We start from the raw sequence: 19,984 nt of genomic DNA on the forward strand, positions 1-19,984 counted from the left end.
TTGTACTATTATCAAATGTTAGAAATGCTCCACACCAATGCAGAGTGTCAGTGGGATGGTATATGGAAATCCTGTATTATATGCATGATTTTTTTAAACCCATGTACTAATTTGAAAGTGCTGTGTATTCCAGAAAAGCCACAGGCTTTAATCTTGATTCAATATTGTTTAGGGTGGAAATTCTGACTGGATTGTTTCACGGATTTGTGACACACCCAGATGTGGATGTGACTTTTTTTTTAATTGGACTGTTTCCATGGAGATGTGACACACCAATTTGGGGTGTGACCTTTTGATTAGATGAAGGTCTGAGTCCACCCACTCAAGGTGGGTCTTAATTAGTTTACTGGAGCCCTTTAAAAGGGGAAACATTTTGTAGGATGCTCAGACACTTGAGGAACAGCTGCTTCAGAGCCAATAGGAGACCCAGATGTTTGGAGTTGCAAAAAGTAAATACCCTCCCTGGGGAAGCTGCTTGCAACCAGAAGCCAAAGACCCCTGCAAATGGCAGCTACCTACCTTCCCAGCTGACAGAGGTGTTCTGGACTCTTTCTTTAGTCAAGGTATCTTTCTCTGGATGCTTTAGTTTGCACATTTTTATGGCCTTAGAACTGTAAACTTACAACCTAATAAATTCCCTATTTTTAAAAAATAAAAAAAGGACTAAAGAGACATCTAAATAAGAACTGATTATCAGTGGATGTTAACACAACAAAAAAAAGAGAAAGACCTAGGCATTATATACTTCCTGATAGAAGTACACTACCTATGAAGTTTTGCCAAGAAAAGAACAAACATTAAAACCTGAATCTGATCAAGATTCCATATACCTACTAGCAATTCTGATGAAATACAGAAGACAGGAAAATGTTAAATGATACCACGAAGATGCAATGTCTAGATTTATGGAAATGTGGGTTTTTTAAACAACAATTCTTTTTAAACTACAAGAAAAAAAGGAGATAAAAAAGAAATGCATATATTAAACAAAACAAGTGAAAGAAATCTTATTTGGATCCAGGTTAAAAAAAACAAACTAGTAAAAAAAAAACTTATGAGATAATTGGGATTTTGGGCACTGACTCATATTTGAAGTTAATAATTATTGCTAAGTTTTTACATGTGATAACAGTATTGTGGGTGTTTTTAAAATAATCCTTTTATTTTAGAGATACGTACCAAAACATTTATGGGTGAAAAAATATCAAGGGTTTACATTATAATAACACAGGAGAGGTAAATGGGTAGGCATATAGATGAAATAAAATAAGGGTTGAAGCTGGAGGATGAATGTGTAGAGGTTCATTACACTATTTTGTCAAATTCTGTTTAAGTTTGAAAATTTTCTACTCTAAAAGACTTTCAAAAAAACAAAAAAAGAGACACATGGATTTAACATTCTGATCCATTAATTTAATAGATCTTTGTGATCCTTTAAGACAGACTCTAAAATATTACTCTTACCCACAGAAACTCATTTTGCTTCAACTTAATGTATATGTATGTATGTATGCATGTGTATGTGTGTGTGTGTGTGTGTGTGTGTATAAATTTTTTTTTTTTTTTTTGCATGGGCAGGCACTGGGAATCGAACCCAGGTTTCTGGAATGGCAGGCGAGAACTCTGCCTGCTGAGCCACCGTGGCCGGCCCCAACTTTATATTTTTAAGACTACATTTTCAAATTAACTTATGAAAATTGATAGAATCCTATCCTGATTTAATAGCTCATGAGAGGCTGGATAAAATAACACCTTTTTGAATTACATTCAATTCTGAAAACGACTAATCAAACCTGGTCCACAAAGAGCAATATGCTTTTTATTTTCAGGGATCCATCCCGATAATCTCAATTATAGAAAGCATGAAAAAAGACTTCACCTGTTTTATGTGTGGATTCATGGCCATTTCAGTCACATTCTTCTTGGTCTCACAGAAAATAATAGCCCTCCCTTCAGTTCCACTGTAAACTTGAAGGACATCTCCAATAACTGCTGGCCGCTGAGACCAGTGGCACTGGATGGCCAAATGCTGTGGAGAAAGAAAAATGTTGAACGTCTGTTTCATTAAAATTATTGAAAACATTTCTCTTGTACATTTGTTCTATCTGGTCAAGAATTAGCATTCCTGAAAGACTATAAGAAAGCTATTCTTTCCAACACCATTTCAAAGGTAATCTACAAATATCTATCAATAGGTGAAAGGATAAATAAATTGTACATTCATACAACGGAACACTATGCAACAATTAAAAGGAACCAACTACTGATACCCAAAACGATATGGATGAATCTCAAAAAATATGCTGAGTATAAAAGAGTATATAAAGTACGATTCCATTTATATTAAGTTCTAGAACAGGTATAACTAGCTATGACAGAAAAAAATCAGAACAGTGTTTACCTCTGAATCAGAGGATTGAATGATAAGAGTTTCAGTTACATGTTTACTTGAATTTGTCAAAATAACATGAATACGCATGTAAAGATTTCACGTCACTGTACGTAAATCCTCTCTCAAAAAATTGTAAACATATGTGGCTGAACCTCAAAAGCATTATGCTAGTGAACGAAGCTAGACAACAGTCCATATTTACTAGAAGAATATGATTCCATTTATATGAAATATCCAGAATAGGTAAATTCATGGAGATAAGCATTTTAGTGGTTGCCAGTGGCTATGGGGAAGAGAGGAATGGGAAATGACTGTTTGATAGGTACAAGGTCAACTGTGGGGGTGATGAAAATGCTTTGGAATTAGGTAACGGTGATGGCTGCAACACTATTTGAATGTACTAAATGCTACTTAATTGTGTACTTTAAAATGGTTAATTTTATGTTATATGAATTTTACCTCAATGTAAATATTGAGCTCTGGTTAGATATGCATGATAAAATACTTACGGGGTAATATAATGATTTCTGCTTTATACTTTGAAATTCATGAAAAAAAAGATCAATATAAGGATGGCTAGGTATGTCAAAAATTAAATAAAGTAAAATATTAAAGGTAGGTTCTGGAAGATGGCCAAATAGCATAGGTCCAGTTCACCCCTGCTCCAAGGAACAGGGAGAGAAGTGATGGGAAGGTGACTAGGTTGGCGATTCCAGGCTGTAAGTGACCTATGAGGGTCTTCTACACCCCACAGGGAGGCCCTGATTGCAAAAGTTAAAGAATTAAGATGCAGAGAACCAGAGATTGTCCAGCTGGTCCAAAATTCAATATCCTTTTCTGATTAAAACACTTCAAAAGGTAGGAATCAAAGGTAACTTCCTCAATAGGATAAAGGGTATATATGAAAAACCTATAACTAGCATTGTCCTTAATGGAGAGAGACTGAAAGCTTTTCCCCCTAAGATCGGGAATGAGACAAGGATGCCCTCTGTCATCACTACTATTCAACATTGTACTAGAAGTTCTAGCTAAGGCAATCTGGCAGGAATAAAATAAAAGGTATCCAAATTGCAGGGGAAGATGTAAAACTCATTATTTGCAGATGACATGAGACTACACTTGGAAAATCCTGAGAAATCTACAATAAAGTTACTTGAAGGAATAAATTCATCAAGGTGGCAGGATATAAAATTAATTTGCAAAAATCAATGATGTTTCTATATAGAAGCAATGACCTCAGGAGTCAATTAAGGAAAACATTCCATTCAAAATAGCAACTAAGGGTGGGCCATGGTGGCTCAAGAGGCAGAGTTCTCGCCTGCCATGCTGGAAACCTAGGTTCATTCCCAGTACCTGCCCATGAAAAAAAAAAAAGAAACATAGATAGATATAGATAGATTAGATTAGATAGATAGATAGATAGATAGATAGATAGATAGATAGATAGATAGATAGTTAGTGGCCCCCAAATCCACTGAACTGGGACAAAAATAGTTTTTTCAATAAATGGGCATGGGAGAAATGGACATTAATAGCCAAAAGAATGAAAGAGGACCTTTACCTTACACCTTATACAAAAATTATACTCAAAGAATCAAGGGACGTAAAGGACTTGGATACAGAAAACTACATAACATAATTTAAAAAATCCAAAGATCTAAATAGGTGGAAAGGAAATCCCTGCTCATGGATAGAAGGTTAAATGTAGTTAAGATGTCAATTCTATAAACAAATAATAGAGGGAGCAAAGGTTAAAAAATATATTGGGTAGATGGAAATATTAGTGGTCAATGAGAGGGGGTTAGGGGTATGATATATATATCAGTTTTTCTTTTTATTTCTTTTTCTGGAGTGATGCAAATGTTCAAAAAAATGATCATGGTGATGAATATACAGCTATGTGATGATACTGTGAGACACTGATTGTAAACCATGTATAGAATGCTTGTATGTTAACAATGTGTGTGTTCGTATGTTGTTTTGCTAATACAAATATTAAAAAAAAAAAAGTTAGTTCTACCCAAATTGATTTACAGATTCAACTCAACAATACCAATCAAAATTCCAACAACTGACTTTGATAACTTGGAAAAGCTAGTTACCAAATTCACCTGGAGAAGAGACCCCGAATAGCTAAAAGCATCCTAAAAAAGAAGAATGAAGTAGGAGGATTAACACTTCCTGATTTTAAAACTTATTATAAACCCAAAGTGGTCAAAACAGAATGCTACTGGCAAAACGATAAAAGTATTAACTAATGGAATTGAATCAAGAGCACAGAAATAGGCCACCAAATCTATGGTAAACTGATCTTTGACAAGGCCCCCAAATCCACTGAACTGGGACAAAAATAGTTTTTTCAATAAATGGGCATGGGAGAAATGGACATCAATAGCCAAAAGAATGAAAGAGGACCTTTACCTTACACCTTATACAAAAATTATACTCAAAGTGGATCAAACACCTAAATATAAGAACTAGCACCATAAAGCTCCTAGAAGAAAATGTAGGGAAACATCTTCAAGACATAGTAATAGGAGGTAGCTTCCTGAACTTTATACCCAAAGCACAAGCAAGAAAAGAAAAAATATATAAATGAGAATTCCTCAAAATCAAATGCTTCTGTGCCTCAAAAGACTGTCAAAAAGATGAAGAGGCAACCAACTCAATGGGAGAAAATATTTGAAAATCACACATCAGATGAAGGCTTGATATGCTGTATACATAAAGAAATCATACAACTCAACAACAAAAGAACAATCTAATTATAAAATGGGCTAAAATGGGTTATGAATAGGCCATTTTTTTGAAGAGCAAATACAAATGGCTAAAAAGCACATGAAGAGAGATATGCATTTTCATTAGCTATAAGTGAAATGCAGATCAAGACTACAATGAGGTATAACCTCACACCTGTAAGTATGGCTGCCATTAAACAAACAGAAAACTACAAATGTTGGAGAGGATGTGGAGAAATTGGGACACTTATGCACTGCTGGAGGGAATGTATAATGGTACAACTGCTATGGAAGACACTTTGATGGTTCCTTAGGAAACTAAATATCTAGCTGCCATATGAATACCATTATTGGTATATACCCAGAAGACAGTGACACAGTCATTTGCACACCAATGTTTATAGCAGTATTATTAACAATTGAAAACGGAAACAATCTAAGTGCCCGTCAACAGATGAGTGGATTAACCAAATGTGGTATATACATGCAATGGAATATTATGCAGCACTAAAATGAAATAACATCCTGAAGCACATGAGAAGATGGATGAGCCCTGAGGATATAATGCTATGTGAAATAAACCAGACACAAAAGAATAGATACTGTATGACTGCACTTTTACAACCATAGTAAAGATAAAATCAGAGGTTTATAATATAGAATATAGGGGACCTAGAGATACATGGAAGCTAGAGATGGATGAATAGTTATTTAATGAGGTTGAACTTCAATGCAAAGGAATAGACAGAAGTGAAGGTGGTTCACTGGTGGGTTTATAAGTAATACTACCATATTGAAGGTGAACATGATTGAAAGGGGTTGTATAGACCCACATGTCCCACTGATTAACACTACAAATATAAATAAGTTCTTGCATGAACTATATACTACAAAAGCAGCACTTTTAGTACTTGTACAAAAAGTGTTTAAGTTCCGGGTATGAGGAGGAAACTGCTATTGCACACTATGGGCTATGTTTAACAGGGAAACATCAACAGTACCACAGCAACACCAGATATAAATAATAGGGAGAGAGACAAAAGTTAAGGGGAGGTTTTATTTGGTGAGGGTATGTTTATTCATTATCTTTCTCTTGGGAACAATGAAATTATCTAAAAATGAGATTATTAATGGACTGCTAACTTTGGACATTATACATGATGCCCAATTAATGGAGGTGGGAGAGTGCCAAGATGGCGGCTTAGCTAGGTGTGGGATTTAGTTCATCCTCCAGAACAGCTACTAAATAGCCAGAAACAGTACAGAAGAACTGCTGGGGCCACGTCAGTGACTGGACACACAGCGTACCCCAGTCTGGACCAGCTGGACCGGCTGCGAGCCCCCCGAGAACTGTGAGTTCCCTCAGCCATAGCAGCCGGCAACCCTCCCCAACAACCCGCTTCCCAGAGGGGAGAGGAAAGAGACTCTCCTAGCAGCAGGGGCTGAGTGCAACTAAGCTTCAATTGTGGAATTAATTCACAAATTCTGACTACTAAAAATAGGCCCCCAGCTCAGCTGAACCCAGTCAAAGAGGAGGTTGCTGATTTTGTCCCAGCACCAAGGGGGAAGGGCTGACAGAAAAAGAAAAAAGAAACAGGTTTTTTTGGATTGCATAGCACATAATACTTGAAAGGGTCTGGGCCCTGAAGGAAAGGAGGGGGCACATAGGATCTGAAGGTACACAAAGCAACATACCAACTTATGCTCTTGATTGGCAAACCTGAGGAACGGGGGTCCTGTTTTGAGAAGGATTTTTCTCTTTCTTTTTTTGTGGCTGTGTTTCTACAAAGGCTGGACTGCCTTTGGATGCAGCGGCAGGGCTCCTCAGGGTGCAACTGCCACAGGCATAGGCAGAAACAAGCTTGTTTGAGAGTTTGTCTGGAGCTGTACTTTTCCCAGGAGAGGGGTAGGGCCCAGCTCAGGTAGATTATCTCCCTCAAGGAATTCAGACACGAGGGTTTAGAAAAGTGAAGTGATATAAACCAGACTACAACCTCTCCTCTGTCTTCACCATGCCCCCAGCAGGGAGAGTCTGCCAAAGTTAAAGGTACCATATCACCTTATGCTGGTGGGACCCGCAGGCAGACAAATGCCCCATTCTGGGCAGGATAGGAAAAACAGAGTCCAGAGACTTCACAGGTAAGTCTTTCAACCTGCTGGGTCTCACCCTCAGGGAAAATGGATGCAGGTGACTCTTTCCTCCTGACAGGAGGCCAGTTTGGTCTGGGAAAATCTGACTGGGGTCTATAATACCTAAGTAGACCCTCCTAAGGGTAGGGGAAAAAGGCACCATACAGGCAGGCTAAGAAACAAGAAAACGATAACTGAAAAATTCTGCTCTGCTAAACAAAACCTAAGCTAGTGGTCCAAAATAAGCAGAACTGAACATCAAAGAACAGACAGACAACAACATCATCCAGCAAGAAAATCCTAGGTAAAAGAAGTGAAAACAATCTCCAGAATAAACTAATAAGGTAGTTAAATGCCTAGACACCAGCAAAAAGTAACAAATCACACTAGTAAAACTGAAGATATGGCCTAATCAAAGGAACAAACCAATAATTCAAATGAGATACAAGAGTTGAAACAATTAATTCAGAATGTTCGAACAGGCATGGAAAACCTCATCAAAAATCAAATCAATGTATTCTCACAAGCAGTGTGGACAATGAAAGCTATAGGTTGAACCCCCAGTCTTGGGGTTTGTCCACATGAAACTTAATCCCACAAAGGATAGGTCAAGCCTACTTAAAATTAGGCCTAAGAGTCACCCCCAAGAGAGCCTCTTTTGTTGCTCAGATGTGGCCTCTCTCTCCAGCCAACACAACAAGCAAACTCACCACCCCTCGCCCTGTCTACGTGGGACATGACTCCCAGGGGTGTGGACCTTCCTGGCAACATGGGACAGAAACCCTAGAATGAGCTGAGACTCAGCATCAAGGGATTGAGAAAAACCCTAGAATGGGCTGAGACTCAGCATCAAGGCATTGAGAAAACCTTCTCGACAAAAGGGGGAAGAGTAAAATGAGACAAAGTGTCAATGGCTGAAAGATTCCCAACAGAGTCAAGAGGATATCCTGGAGGTTATTCTTACGCATTAAGGAGATATCACCTTGTTAGCCAAGATGTAACGGAGAGGCTGGAGGGAACTGCCTGAAAATGTTAGAGCTGTTTTCCAGTAGCCATGTTTCTTGATGATGATTGTATAATGATATAGCTTTCACAATGTGACTGTGTGATTGTGAAAACCTTGTATCTGATGCTCCTTTTATCTACCTTGTCAACAAAGGAGTAGAACATATGGAATAAAAATAAATAATAGGGGAAACATGTTAAAATAAATTTAGTTTGAAATGCTAGTGATCGATGAAAGGGAGGGGTAAGGGGTATGGTATGTATAATCTTTTTTTTTCTGTTTTCATTTTATTTCTTTTTCTGTTGTCTTTTTATTTCTTTTTCTGAATTGATGCAAATGTTCTAAGAAGTGATCATGATGATGAATGTGCAACTATGTCATGATATTGTGAATTACGAATTATATATGTAGAAGGAATGATCATATGTTAAGAATGTTTTTGTTCATTTGTTGCTAATTTTTTAAAATTTAATAAATAAATTTTAAAAAATCAAATCAATGGATTAAGGGAGGACATAAAGAAGGCAAGGAACGAAGAAAAAGAAGAAATCAAAAGTCTGAAAAAGCAAATCACAGAACTTATGGGAATGAAAGGTACAGTAGAAGAGATGAATAAAAACAATGGAAACCTACAATGTCAAACTTCAAGAGGCAGAAGACAGGATTAGTGAACTGGAGGATGGGGCATCTGAAATCCAACAAGCAAGAGAAAATATCTGGAAAAGACTGGAAAAATATGAGCAGGGGCTCAGGGAATTGAATGACAACACAAAGCGCATGAATATATGTGTTGTGGGTGTCCCAGAAGAAGAGAAGGGAAAAGGAGGAGAAAAACTAATGGAGGAAATTATCATTGAAAGTTTCCCAACTCTTATGAAAGACTTAAAATTACAGACTCAAGAAGTGCAGCATACCCCAAATGGAATAGATCCAAATAGACGTACTCCAAGACACTTACTAAAAAGAATGTCAGATGGCAAAGAGAAAGAGAGAATCTTGAAAGCAGGAAGAGAAATGAAATCCATCACATACAAGGGAAGCCCAATAAGCCTACATGTAGATTTCTCAGCAGAAACCATGGAGGCAAGAGGACACTGGGATGATATATTTAAACTACTAAAAGAGAAAAACTGCCAACCAAGAATACTATATCCAGCAAAATTGTCCTTCAAAAATGAGGGAGGGCAGGCCACGGTGGCTCAGCAGGCAAGAATGCTTGCCTGCCATGCCAGAGGACCTGGGTTCGATTCCCGGAGCCTGCCCATGTTAAAAAAAAAAAAAAAATGAGGGAGAAATGAAAACATTCTCAGACAAAAAAATCACTGAGAGAATTTGTGACCAAGAGACCGGCCCTGCAAGAAATACTAAAGGAAGCACTAGAGGCAGAAATGAAATGACAGGAGAGAGAGGTGTGGAGAAGAATGAAGAAATGAAGACTATGAGTAAAGGTAAAAAGAAGAAAAATTAGATATGACATATAAAATCCAGAAGGCATAATGGTAGAAGTACTACCCATACAGTAATAACACTAAATGTTAATGGATTAAACTCCCCAATCAAAAGATATAGACTGGTAGAATGGATTAAGAACAGAACCCATCTATATGCTGTCTACAGGAAACACATCTTAGACCCAAGGATAAACATAGGTTGATAGTGAAAGGTTGGGAAAAGATAGTTCAGGCAAATAACAATCAGAAAAGAGCAGGAGGAACTATATTAATATCCAACAAATTAGACTTCAAATGTAAAACAGTTAAAAGAGACAAAGAAGGACACTATGTATTAATAAAAGGAACAATTCAACAAGAAGACATAACAATCATAAATATTTATGCACGAGCCAGAATGCTCCAAAGTACATGAGGCAAACACTGAAAAGAGAAATAGACACATCTACCATAATAGTTGGAGACTTCAATTCACCACTCTCATCAATGGACAGAACATCTAGACAGAGGATCAATAAAGAAACAGAGAACTTGAATAATACAATAAATGAGCTAAACTTAACAGACATTTCTAGAACATTACACCCCACAACAGCAGGATACATCTTTTTCTCAAGTGCTCATGGCTCATTCTCAAGAATAGACCATATGCTGGGTCACAAAGCAAGTCTCAACAAATTTAAAAAGATTGAAATCATACAAAACACTTTCTCAGATCATAAAGGAATGAAGTTGGAAATCAATAGTAGGCAGAGTGCCACAAATATGTGGAGGCTCAACAACACACTCTTAAACAACCAGTGGGTCAAGGAAGAAATTACAAGAGAAATCAGTAACTATCTCGAAGCAAATGAAAATGAAAACACAACATATCAAAATTATGGGATGCAGCAAAGGCAGTGCTAAGAGGGAAATTGCCCTAAATGCCTATACAATTAATGGAGGTGGCTGAAGGATGCACTAAGTACAATGGCAAACGACAACAGTATATATATGATCAAATACTGTGCTGCTCCAAAATGGAACGCAGTTGTGTGGCATGCAACATTGTGAATGAACCTGTGGGACATTTAGTGAACCTAAATAAGCCAGACACCAAAGAGCAAATATTGTATGGTCTCATTTAGAAAATGCTAATAAGAAAACAGGGGCCTAGACTATAAGTTCTTATAGCTGTCACATATAGACCAGAGTGATAATTATTTTTTCTGGAATTTGAGAGGCTGTTTTTATATATGTATAACCTGGTATTCAGAGATAAAAACGAAGCTGATCAGGTCAGAATTAAAATAATTCAGAACACAGGGGTAAGGAAGACATTGTCCATAGTTTAGAACCTCATCTACTCCTTGAGACCAAAGAAACAAAGGTTTATTTTGTCCAGAACCTAAATTTTCTGTAACACATAATATAACTCAACCTGTCTGAATAGCTCATTTAAACAATCATAACACAGGGAGCCTGGAATAAGAATGAAGGCCTTTAATGTTGTATAGCTTAATGTAATGCCTGGATACATCCCAGAATATATTAAGTAGATTATCAAAAAGTATTGACAAAGTCCCTTGAAGAATCGGAGAAGAAATATGGAACTATTAAACTTTACCACCAGGGAAACCTCTGATACTATGCCAAACATTACGGACACCAAAATCAATGGGCCAAGCCTTTGATCTTGAGGCTTGCTCTTATGAAGCTTATTTATGTAGTGGAGAAGCTTAACCTACCTATAGGTATGCCTAAGAGTTACTTCTGGACCTCTTTTGTTGCTCAGATGTGACTTTCTCTCTCTAAACCTAACTCTGCAAGTGAAACCATTGCTCTCCCCTCTATGTGGGACATGATGTCCAGGGATGAACGTTTCCCTGGCGGTGTGGAGATGATCCCCCAGGGATGAGCCTGGTCCTGGCACCATGGGATCAACAATGCCATCCTGACCAAAAGGAGAGAAAGAAGTGTAACAAATAAGGTATCAGTGGCTGAGAGAATTCAAATAGAGTTGAGAGACTACACTGGAGGTTACTCTTAGGCATGCTTCATTTAGACATTGGTACCTATCAAAACTTGCCAAATCCCAACCAAAACCATTCCTGCCAATCCTAAAGAATACTTAGGACATTATATACAATTCTACAAAGGTTCCAGGCATAGGGTTAAATCTCCAAAACCTACCACCTCCAGATGGGTCCCTGGAGCAGATAAGTCCTGAAATGCAGAGGGGCCAACCTTTCCAGAACATCTAGTTTCATCCCCTTATCCCATATTATTGACAGCATCTTCTAACATGAAAAAATTAGAATGGGCAAAGCCTAAAAAAACCCCTAAGGAGCAGGAGAAAGATAAAAAATGATGGTGGAGTTATACAGAGAAGGTAGAGTTTAACAAATGAGTAAAATTGCTGAATCATTATATTGGTATTTCTTTTAGTTTCCAGTATCTTAGAGCAGCTAGAAGTAAAAACCTAAAATTGTGGAAATATAACTCATACTCTGAAATCTGTTCTACAACTAATTGTTGCGATGTGCTTTGAAATTTATTGCCTTTTTTATATACATTATTTTTCACAAAAAAAGAAAAAAGTTGATTGTGATGATAAATGCACAGCTATATGGATGATATTGTGAACGACTGTACACTTTGGATGATTACATGGTATATGAATATATATCAATAAAAGTAAATAATTTTAAAAAAATTAAAATTAAAAACATTAATGGTAGCATGTAGATAGTATCTACAGATACTGAAAATTCTTTGAACTTTGTGATATGTTTGAAAATTTTAATGACAAAGTGTTAGGAAAAATTTTAAACTGTACATTTTAAGCCTATGCATTTTAATGTACATCTGGAAAAAACTGTCTTTAAAAAGTAACATTTGTGGGTGCACAGGTAGTTCAGTGGTGAGAATGCCTGCCTTCCATGTGGGAAACCCGGGTTCGATTCCTGGACCATGCACCCAAAAAACAAAAAAAATAACATTTATTAATTATAGAATACCTGGGAAACAGAGAAAAACACAAAAAAGAAAACTAAGAATCATTTGTACTACCTATGGCAAAGTCCTGCTCTTGCCCCTTCAAAAAAGAAAAATTTTAATAATAATAATTTGAGACAGAGGAACATGATCAATAACACCACAGGGATACAAATAAGCAAAACCAAGACCATGGGAAATTCCTAAGAGCTCTTTTCAACAACAACAAAAAATCACAAGGTAAAGAAAGAGAGATAAAGAAATTTACAGATTAAAAGAGATTTAAGACAACTATCACTATTGGCAATATAAGGATATGGATCTTATTTGGATTCAGATTCAAATAAACTAAAAAAAAAAGACAACCAGGGAAATGTGCACACTAGATATTTGATGACATTAAGGAATTATTGCTTTTTTCCTGTTGTGATAATGAGTTTTAGATATTTGTCATTTTTTCCCCTTTTTAAGAGTCTTTATTCATTTAGAAATACATATAGGTACATGAAAATGAAATGATAATTAGAAGTGCTTCAAATATGGAAATAAGGAATGTATAGGGGAATAAAAAGATAACTGTTAAAGCACAGTATAAGGTTCTTTATGCTATTCTATTTTTTAATATATTTGAATACATTTTTTGCACTGATACATCCTACACTTATTGTAAACTTTAAATCAAAAAACCCGAACTTTCCTTTGACCATCCCTCACTACAGCATTACCATTGCCAGAAGTAATCTATTTTAATGTGATATTTATCCTTCCAACCTATTTCTATACCTATATATAAATATCTAGAGAATTAATTGAGCATTATTTGTGCATTTTTAACAAAAATAGTATGGTTTTGTAAATATCATTAGGTAGTTTTTTTTCTAATTCATTTTTTTAAACCACTGTATTGTATTCTAGAGATGATAATTTTGTTCAGAAAGCCTTCAGTTTTTTCTACAAACACATACATGTACATCTATTAAATAAAAAATGACATATATGGTACACAGGTATCATAAACACTGCAAAGAGTCTTCTAATCCCCTCCCCGCCTTTTTAAAATGCATGTTGGTTTAAACTCTCATAGAGTCAAAATCATCCTTTTCCTTTATGGTTTCCTCTTCTGACTTTATGTTTCAAAAGGCCTTCGCTTTCCTAAGATCAACTAAACATTCATCTACATTTGACTGGTTTTATTAATAACAATTTTAAAAATACAATAGGATACAGACTATAAACATTCTATCAATGTTAAATTTCTTGAATTTGATAACTGTACTTCAAGGTAGTTATATAAATGAATATTCTTGTTCTTAGGAAATGTACATGTTAGTGCTCAGGGTTCAAGGAGCCTGATGTATATAACTATACTGAAGGAAATTATTTTATAAATAAACAGAAAGATGGAGGGAGAGTGATATGGCAATTATAGAAAAATGTTAAAATTGATGGACCTGGATATGGGCAGGAGTGGGTAAGGTATATGCTGGAGTTCTCTGTATGGAGTTTGTACTTATTTTGTAACTGTCCTGTAAGTTTGAAAGAATTCCAAAATTAAAACAAAAAACAACATTCAAAATTTAAAAAAATTATTTTGTGGCTTAATTTTTTTTTCTACAATATTTTTGGTATAAGATATGAGTTGAGGGTCTTTTTTTTTCCACCTAAACTTTAGCAAATTATTCCAGCACCATCCTTTCCTCATCTCTATGAATTGCCTCCTTTGTCACAATTTAAATACTTTTAAGTCTGGCTCTATGTTCTCTATTTAGAACTTCCCTAATCATATGCTTTGCTCTTCTTTTCTAGTTATTCTCCTGTTCCTCCATCTCAGATGATACAAATACATAGGTATTTTATTGATTAAGGGAAAAAAAAAAAGAGAGATTAGGCCTCCATAGGTACTTAAGTTTGGCTTCAACAAACTTCAAAAATAAATGCCATAAGTCATAGTTGTGATCTTTCTTAAGAGGGATTCTTTATTGTGGTTAATATCTACTACAAATAAGCACTCTTGTGCTTGTTACAAAGTATAATAATGCAGATTACTAATTCAATACTAACATAACGAAAATGACTAGTTCTGGATCACAGCGTACTTCTGAAATAAAACTTACCCTTCTTTCCCAAAAGGAAACAGCTGAAATGGCATTGTTGAATGGAGTGGCACTTTATTAGTAATACATTTTATTTGTATTAGGTATAGGGGAACTCTCACTTTTACTGCAGAAACTCATGTTTTAGCTAAAAGTTTAAAGTTGTAAGGTATGTAGTATGGGTATTATAATTGTGCATTTTACATTTCAAAATGGTAAAATTCAAATGGTAAGTGGTTGACTATACTAAAATTGTTGAAATTCTTTAAAATGTAGATCTTAAACTCATCAATTAGAACTTTTTGTTAAATTTGTTAACTTCTTCAGTTATATCAAATAAAAATAGTTAATTTAACGGCTTAAAAAAATGTCATCCAAAAGCTGAAATCTATCATGTTGGAAAACTACTTACTTCCACAGTAGTTGCAGCCTTCTGGGTCATTTTTCCAACCAGATCAACTTGTTCATATCTGGATTTCATGTATTTTTTTGCAACTTTGTATACCCACTGTGGGCAAGTTGCAGAAAAAAGCAAAGTCTGAGGATTGTCTTCAGAATCTTAAATAAACAAAAAGAATTCAAATGCTTTCTTACCATTCCATGATGTAGCTTTTAAATCCCCCCAAACTTCAAGGAAATAATGAAAAATCCAAAACTTAGGATGGATTTTGATTATACAGACTTCACTGCAATTATTAAAACTTTCAAAACAGGGAGACAATATGAAGAAAGCTGAACTCAGAAGGAAGTTAAGAACTTAAGAAGGAACAAGGAACAAAGAAATCAGTAAAATGATTCAGTAAATCTAACTACTGACCATAAAAAGATATAGGGAGGAAAGTATAGAGAGCTTAGAAAATAGTTAAAAGTATGTCATCCTCCTTTTTTTATTTATGAAGAAAACAGATACTAAATAACTTTAGTTTGTGAGAACACTAGGGGACAATATACTAAAAATTATGAAATTTAAAATTCACAAACTTTTAGGTCAGAGAAAAATTGCTAATGTGCTTATTTTGAATTAGTATATACCAGTTTTGTAGGATTCGTGGATAATATCTTCAACTTGTTCAGCAAAACCTAAATCTAACATTTGATCCACTTCATCAAGCACAACATGGCGTAGTTTTGAAAGATCCAATCGGCCGCTCTGCAGATGGTCTTTGATGCGACCAGGGGTCCCAACCAATATATCAATACCATTTCGAATATGATTAACTGTAAGGAGAAACATGTCAGTAATCGGTAAAAATCAAATATACATTTTCACATTATTTCTTCAGATTTAAATAGCAAATACATGTTTCAGCTATTCTGGTGCATGTTTACTCACTCTGGCTTTGATATGATGTTCCACCATAAAAACATGCCACGCTGAGTTTCCTAGTTATATCTTTGAAGTCTTTGGCTACTTGGTTTGCCAGTTCCCTTGTTGGAGCCAAAACAAGTACCTGAGCAAGAGGTATTATTAAAAATAATAATAATAAAAATAAAACGATATTTTTACACAGACTTTGGAATTCAAACTGAGACTATGTTTTTAAGGTGCATTTAATACCAGGAAATCTCAACATTAATAACATAAATATTTAAAGGCAGAGTCCAAATAATAAGAACAATAGCATATATTTCTTATGTGCTCTCATACTTCCTTCAGTACTCTTTTCAAGTCATTTCCCAGTGAGGTTCCCAACCCTCTTTTCATATTCCTTTCCTTCCCTGCTTTACTTTTTCTCCCTTGTGTTTACTATTTATAATTAACGTATTTGCTTGTTTCTGTCTCATGTACCAAAATGTAAGCTCCATAATAGCAGAGATTTATGTCAATTTTGGTTACTGTATTTCATGTATTTCAAACACTGCCTGGCACACAACAGTCAAAAAATATTTGTTGAAGGAATGAATGCTTGCCATGTACCAGAACTAAGTGCTACATCAACTATCCAATTTGATTCTCACAAAAACCCTAAGAGTTAGCATTATCTCAATTTTATAAATGAGCAACCTGAGTTTTAGAGAAACTAAGAGTCTTGCCCAAGATCAAACCACTAGAAGTAGTGGAGCCGGAATCCCCAGTAATGTCTTTCTATCATAAAAGCTTTTTCAGGCAGGGGTGAGACTGCATCCTATTTTTAGTACTTGCAGTCCTTTCTATTTCACCTAAGAGAAAGAATTCTCCTGAAAAGATTGTCCTATAGTGAAGATGGCCAGTCTAATCTGGGACAGCTGAGCCAAGACTACTGATCTAATGACATTCATAAAAGTGAATTTCTTTTATTTTGTAATACCATTGGAAAGTCTTTCAAAAAACATATTACTTTTTGTCACATATCTGTCCCAATTATGACAAATTTTTCTTAGTTCTATGAGAAGATGGATATCTTACAAATCTAAAAGCAAATACAGATTCTAAAAAGGTCAAAATTTAGGCTAAAATTTAACTATGTTCTTTACTAACATAGTTTAAAACAGATCTTCAGCACTTAAATAAAAGACAAATTAGCAATATCATTTCTAATATATTCTTCTTAAAAGTCAACCAGTTATAAAGCATTGCTAAAAGAAATCAAGGGATACACAGATGATTCAGTGGTAGAATGCTCACCGTCAATGTGGGAGACCCGGATTTGATTCCCAGATCATGCACCATCCCCACCCCACCCCATCCCCACCCCCCACAAAAAGAAAAAAAGAAATCAAAGAAGACCTAAATAAAAAGAAGGACATTCCATGTTCATGGACTGAAGGGCTAAATGTCATTAAGATGTCAATTCTACTCTAATTGATTCACAGATTCAATGCAATCCCAATCAAAATTCCAATAACCTAAATTTATATTTTGGGTAGTCCATTTCCTAATTTAACTTGTATGGTCAGTTTAGTTAACACCATAAGTACATGAAATCTTGAAAAAGACACGAGGTTTTGTTGGTTTGTTCAGGTTAGTGAGATGCCCCGATATAACCCACAGTAATTTGGGCAGTAAATAAAGAAGTATTTACAAAGTCCCCTTGGGAGAATGGGGAGAAAGGAAGGATTCAACTTCCCCATGTGGAGAATTTCTCATAATTCTCACAATCAATAGGGACAATCAAATTAATAAGCCAAATCCTCAATCTTGGAGTTCGCCCCTATGAAACTTATTCCTGCAAAGGATAGGCTAAGACTACTTAAAATCAGGCCTAAGAGTCGCCCCCACAGAACCTCCTTTGTTGCTCAGATGTGGCCTCTCTCTCTAAGCCAACTCCAAAGGTGAACTCACTACCCTCCCTCATATGAGAGACACGACTCCCAGGGGTATACATCTCCATGGCAACGTGGGATAGAAAGCCCGGGATGAGCTGGGTTCCGGCTTCAAAGGATTGAGAAAGCTTTCTTGACCAAAGGAGGAAGAGAAAAATGAGACAAAGTAAAGTTTCAGTGACTGAGAGATTTCAGAGTCAAGAAATTATCCTGGAGGTTATTCTTATGCAATACATAGCTCTCCCTTTTTAGTTTATGGTGTATTGCAGTGGCTGGTGGGAAGCACTGAAACTGCTGAGCTGTGTTCTTGTAGCCTTGATTGTTTAACACAATTACATAAAGATGTAACTTTTAAAATGTGACTGTATGATTGTGAAACCTTGGGTCTGATGCTCCTTTTATTGAGGGTACGGACAGATGAGTAAAAAATATGCATAAAAAAATAAATAGGGGGACAAAGGATAAAATAAATTGGGTAGAAAGAAATACCAGTGGTCAATGAGAGGGAGGGGGTAAGGGGTATATATGAGTTGTTTCTTTTCTCTTTCTCTGGCGTAATGTAAATGTTCAAAAAAATGATTATGGTGATGAATATACAACTATGTGATGATACTGTGAGCCACTGGCTATACAGCATGCATGGAATGTATTTGTGTGAAGATTTCTAAGTTAAAAAAAAAAAAATTCCAATAGTTTATTTTGCAGAAATGGAAAAGAGCCAATTATCAAGTTTGGAAGGGTAAGAGCCAAAAATACCTTGAGGAAGAAGAATGAAGTTGGAGAACTCTCATTTCCTGACTTTAAAACATATTATAAAGCTACAGTGGTCAAAACAGCATAGACATATTGATGAATGGAACTGAATTAACAGTTCAGAAATAGTCTCTAACATTTATGGTCAAACGATTTTTAAAAAATTTTTTAGCACAGTTTTATTGAGATATATTCACATAATATACAAACATCAATTGATTTTGACGAGGCTTCTAAGTCCACTTACGTGAGACAAAACAGACTCTTCAACAAATGATGCTGGGAGAATTGGCTATTCAAATCCAAAAGAATGAAAGAGGACTCCTATCTCACAACTCATATTAAAATTAACTCAAAATGGATCAAAGACCCATATTTAAGAGCCAAGATCATAAAACTCCTAGAAGAAAATGTAGGGCTGCATATTCAAGATCTTGTAGTAATGGTTTCTTCAACTTTATACCCAAAGCACAAGAAATGAAAGGAAAAACTGATAAAGGGACTTCCTCAAAACTGAATACTTTTGTGCTTCAAAGGACTTTGTCAAGGGCGGGTGCTGGTGGTTCAGTGGCAGAGTTCTCGCCTGTCATGCCAGAGATCCAGTTTGATTCCTGGTGCCTGCTCATGTTAAAAAAAAAGGGCGGAGGGGGCAAAAGGGAGTGCAAGGGCAGTTCAGTGGTAGAATTCTTGCCTACCATGCAAGAGACCAGGGTTCAATTCTCAGTCCATGCACTTCCCCAAAAACCAACAAACAAAAAAGAAACAAGCAAACAAAAATTCAACAAATTTTGCTGCAACAACAGGATATTCACATGGAAAAATAACGAAATGTGATCACACCATACAGCATACAAAAAAAAAGAAGAAAAGACTTGAATAGATATTTCTCCAAAGAGGAAATACAAATGGCTAAAAAGCACAAGGAAACATACCAAGTTTGCTAGCTATTAGGAAAATGTAAACCAAAACCACAATGAGGTATTATTTTACATGTACTAGAATGTCCATTATTTAAAAAATGGAGAACTACAAGTGTTGAAGAGGATGTGGAGAAATAGGAACACTTGTTCACTGCTGGTGGGAATGTAAAATGGTACAGGTGCTATGGAAGACAGCTTGGTGGTTCCTCGGGAAGCTAAGCATAGAACTGCCATATGATCTAGCAATCCTGCTATTAGGTATACAGGAGAATGAAAGCAGAG

At 35.8% G+C, this 19,984-nt stretch overlaps 1 protein-coding gene and 1 long non-coding RNA gene across 5 annotated transcripts in view; one reads left to right on the forward strand and one right to left on the reverse strand.

Moving 5' to 3' along the window:
• Nucleotides 1–2,075, forward strand: part of LOC143653806 (uncharacterized) — a 49,932-nt gene extending 47,857 nt beyond the window's left edge. Inside the window, exon 4 of the long non-coding RNA XR_013161537.1 lies at nt 1,830–2,075. This is a non-coding gene — a long non-coding RNA (uncharacterized LOC143653806). The remainder of the gene's footprint in view (nt 1–1,829) is intronic.
• Nucleotides 1–19,984, reverse strand: part of DDX50 (DExD-box helicase 50) — a 73,522-nt gene that overhangs the window by 41,323 nt on the left and 12,215 nt on the right. For all 4 annotated transcript variants that reach the window (XM_077125085.1, XM_077125087.1, XM_077125084.1 and 1 more), the window contains 4 exons: nt 16,120–16,237; nt 15,819–16,004; nt 15,199–15,344; nt 1,880–2,029 (listed from right to left, as the gene is read on the reverse strand). In XM_077125085.1, the coding sequence (XP_076981200.1) occupies nt 1,880–2,029; nt 15,199–15,344; nt 15,819–16,004; nt 16,120–16,237 (600 nt within the window). The remainder of the gene's footprint in view (nt 1–1,879; nt 2,030–15,198; nt 15,345–15,818; nt 16,005–16,119; nt 16,238–19,984) is intronic.

Source organism: Tamandua tetradactyla, chromosome 13 (genome assembly GCF_023851605.1).
Source record: "Tamandua tetradactyla isolate mTamTet1 chromosome 13, mTamTet1.pri, whole genome shotgun sequence".
In the NCBI taxonomy this organism is placed as follows: Eukaryota; Metazoa; Chordata; class Mammalia; order Pilosa; family Myrmecophagidae; genus Tamandua; species Tamandua tetradactyla.